Genomic DNA, 4342 nt, shown 5'->3' on the forward strand with positions numbered 1-4342 from the left:
TAAAGGTTTATCACTTTTCCAAGTAGTTTGGATCTCAATGGAAAGACTTGGAAGACTCACTCTTCCCAATATTTGATTTGGAGTGATCCACAGTTAAGGTGGACATGAGCTAGATCAAGGTTTGTAAACTCAAAGGCCACAAGCCAGGAAGGCTGACTATACCAGAGATACCAGTCTGATGCACAGCGAACAAAGAAAAGAATTTATGCTCTGTCTAAACTGCAGTTATTACACAGCTCAAATAAAGATCGGAAGTCACTTAAAAATCAAGCTAGATTTTAAGCATCCCTTCAGCTTTCTTTCCAGAAACTCAGGCTTTTTATGGAATAACTCAACTTTTTTTAATGTTAATGATAAAATATGATGAAAGTCAAATGGAATATCTTGTTGGGATGAAAACAGCCTGTATAATTCTGTTATAGACGAGATGGTATGTGGACTGTTTCCTTCATTTGACCATATCCTATTACTGGAAGTGTCTAGGGGATGGTGCTTGATTATTATAGTATCTTTTAATATAGGGAACTAATGTTAGAAACTGTTATTTTGGCCTTTTAACTTACTTATTTCCTAAGCAGCTTAGTGAACGCTAAAGAATGTTAAACTCAGTCTTAAGCGAGTCATTCCATACATTCTTGAGCTACATGCACTTAATACTTGCTAGGTATATATAGGACTCACATCTAATTTAATTAAGCTGCAAGAATTTGCTTTAAGTCTCCAGTGTTGTAATATCAACAACTGACTAATTGGCAGTACCGGGGACAAAATCTGCCTGAGAATTACCTCTAATCTCAAAGTTCCCTTTCTGTCCTACTGCAAGTGAGCATTTTATGTGGTTCATTTCTTCTTTCGTGACACTCTCTACCCTCTTTAGTTCTCTTTCTGATCATGTTATAGTTTCCTCTGTGGAATCTCTTTACATGTAGGTATTATGTCAGCTGTCCTTGTTCTCTTGCCTTCCTGTATTTTTCCTCCCTTCCTCTGCTCTCCCTAACTTACTTCTTTCCTTTACTTCTCATCATTCTCCTTCACTGTCCTAGACCAAACATATTTATCCCCAACAGTTTCTGGTATAATCTCTGCAATGACAGATTTCAAAACAATACCTCCCCCTGATTGCTAGTCTAAGATTTCAACCCGAATATTTAAGCACTAATGATCAATATATCCAAATGGGAACTCATCAGTTTTCCCATGCAAACAAGTAAACAAATGCTCTATGACCTGATGCCTAAACCACCTTAGGTGAGAAGCACCAGCTCTCTCCTCAGATGTCCTACTCTCATTTTACTTCCAATGCCCAGAATTGAGACCTTTGACCATTTCCATAGACCACGGTCATAACCTTACAACCTGCTAAATTTACTCTTCATCTTTCATAAGACTAATTTTACCTTAAAACCAGAGGGAACAAGGCAGTTCTCTCAACATTCCCCATCGCTCACCAGATTCTGTGAAAAATCCCACTCCTTAATGTGGCATCTGAACAATATTTTAATATGTAAAATGTCAGCAAGTGTTCTACACCCCCCCAAATGAAACTAAATCAAATTAAATGAAGTGGGTTTCTTTACACTAGCTAAAGTGCTAATATAAATAGAAAGTTTTTGCAGTTTCCTGAGATTCCTCCCACTGAGGATGACGATGGCTATCTCAGGGAGGGTGTATGCTGACAGCCAGTTGGCCAACAATAATAAATAATTTACAGTGATAATGATTATTATAACAATCATACATTATTAACTATATAATTGTCATTAAACCCATTGTAGTCATAATGGGTTTATTAACAATGGTTAAAATTTTAGTTATTGAGTTAGTTAATGACCATTTAATTATTTAATTTGGGGGGGGCTACATGCCCCTTCTGTCTCAGTTTGCCCTGCAGGGCTTGTTCTCCCCAAAGACCATGCCCCGGGGAGCTGCTGGGCTTTGGTTAAATATTTTCCCTTAGTTGAAACATTTCCTACACATTACCTGCTTAAAAACTTACATATTCTTTAAGAATCAGTTGAGCAGATCTGAAAAACTTTTCTGAATCTCTTTAATAATTAATAACACTTTCTACTTATTTTACTGTCATGTTCATATGAATTTTCTATTTTTCTATCAAACTTTAAGTTTCTTTTTTAATTCTTCCATTCATTCTTTTACAATCCTAGTGCCAAGGAATCCACACATGCAGTTAAATACATTTTTGAATTATTCTGTTAGTAGACTCATGTGGGCATAGACCTATCTTACTTTTTTGTTTGTACATGTATAGATGAAAAGGTCATTGAAATCCTTCTAACACTAACAGATTAACATTTTTTGGAGGAAAAATAAAACTTGGTATTTCCTTTGAAAACAACTATTCATTGACATTACAAATTAAGTGGGAATGAATATATAGGAAGAATCGATGAAATGATTTTTAATGATTATTAATGTACATTAATAGTATACAATAAATGATATATGTAATGATATATGATGGGATAAAATTATGAGTCCATTAATTTGACTTTGAAAGATTCAAAAATATTCCACAAGAAGGAGGTCTTGTTAGAAAGTTAGAGGCAAAGCTCCCTCTCTAAGATTCCTACTAAAATGTCCTACATTGAACTTGTTTCAATATAACCTTGGTATTCTAGCAAGATTCTAGGAGAAGCTACATTTAGTTAAGAATATGACAGTTTCTTAAAAGCAATTTTTAAATTGTTTTTAAGCTGTGCTTTATCTGTGCCCCAAACAAAATACCTTAGAGTTTGCTTGGGATTAGGAATGGGTCATGAGAATCAGGATGAGCTGAGGCTGATAGTATTTCTGCAACTTTGTGGGAAGAATACATAAACTGTAGCATGGCAACAATGCCTACTTCTGATGTAGTTTGGGGGTTCATACATACCAGTTTTTAATGCAAATATCAAGTCATCAAATTCTTGGGACTCCTCATCAGCTATCAGTGACCCCTGGCCATATCCTCCAGAGGAAGGGAACGTGGTACCATTTTGTGGACTTGGCTTTAAGTCAGGGCTGGCCTGACTGGCTTGTTGGAAGGATGCTCTCTCCCAGTCAGGTGGCACCTTTGGGGTTGGGGTGGGGAAAAAAAGGAAAATAAGATAACATGAATATATACATACTACTCTGAAATTCATTTGAAAAATATGTCATTTCATTACAAAGACTAAGTGAAGGTGCTACTAAAATATTTAGAATTAAGAGCTTTCAACTTTCCCTTATTCCTTAGAAAAGTGTTTTCTCCATGTGACAATCTAAGCTGGTTATTTGAAATAACTTCTCTATTAGAAATACATTTCTATGGTGTTAAATGTGGTGAGAGAATCTCCAGAAATATGAGAAATAAATTTCTATTATTAGCCAAAAAAAAAAAAATGGTTGTGAGAAAACTGTTTTAATTCACTGATACTTTATTTTTTAGTATATGTGCAAAAAAAAGAAAAGTTAAAAATAAGGGACCTGGAAAAGAAACCTCTTCATCTTTAAGAAAGATCGTGGGATTTTAATATAGTAGCTATCTATTAAGGACATACTGAACTAGAAAAAAAATAAGTTCTTTGATTGCATTCTGAATCCCCCCTTTTTTGATTACATGATTAAACAGATAGCTCTGTTTAAATATATCTGATTAAATACGTTCACTTCCATCTACATTACTGGTAAACTGCCCCTTAATCTTTTCCTAATGCTTTCCCTTCTCTGCATGCCTCCTTCCTAGCATGTCTTCAACAAGCACTCATTGACAGCTGGATCGATGCCAATACTAAGCCGTCAAGGAATGTAGATTATACTTTAGGGTATGTCATTGTGCAACACCCCAAATGAACATTCAAGTAGTGGCTCAGGCCCAAGAATTGACTGTCACAGCTGCTGACTCTCAATATAAGATTTCCTGAGTGACTGTAAGATACTTCAATATGAGCACAGTGACCTGAGAATTTTAGAACTGAGTGAGAAAAAAAATGTTAAAATAGTTCACTAAGTTGAACATCTATTCTAGCACTGTCTGAAAGAACGTTCTATGATGTTGTTAAAGGTCTGTTTTCTTTACTGAGACAATGCTTGTTTACATCATGGTTTATATTCTAGAATCACGGGAGCCTCCCTTCAGGTGCTGTCACCATAGCACATGCAACACCATGAAACTCTATATATCTATTCTCCAATATGATGCCTCCCACATGAGGCTATTAAGTACTTAATTGCAGCCTGGATGATTGGAAAAACTGATTTTATTTTTTGGTGTTTGTCTATTTTCTTTTTATTGTAATTATTTTTACATCATTTTGTGCCTTTTTCCATCTCAGTTGTAATCCCCGTGGGCTTCCCATCACCA

General features: G+C 35.4%; 1 protein-coding gene across 1 annotated transcript in view; it reads right to left on the reverse strand.

Moving 5' to 3' along the window:
* ADGRV1 (adhesion G protein-coupled receptor V1) overlaps nucleotides 1-4342 on the reverse strand; it is a 402490-nt gene that overhangs the window by 9371 nt on the left and 388777 nt on the right. Inside the window, exon 87 of the mRNA XM_004678139.1 lies at nucleotides 2894-3071. Coding sequence (XP_004678196.1) covers nucleotides 2894-3071 — 178 coding nt within the window. The remainder of the gene's footprint in view (nucleotides 1-2893; nucleotides 3072-4342) is intronic.

Source organism: Condylura cristata, unplaced genomic scaffold (genome assembly GCF_000260355.1).
Source record: "Condylura cristata isolate star-nosed mole 26May11 unplaced genomic scaffold, ConCri1.0 scaffold00007, whole genome shotgun sequence".
NCBI lineage: Eukaryota > Metazoa > Chordata > Mammalia > Eulipotyphla > Talpidae > Condylura > Condylura cristata.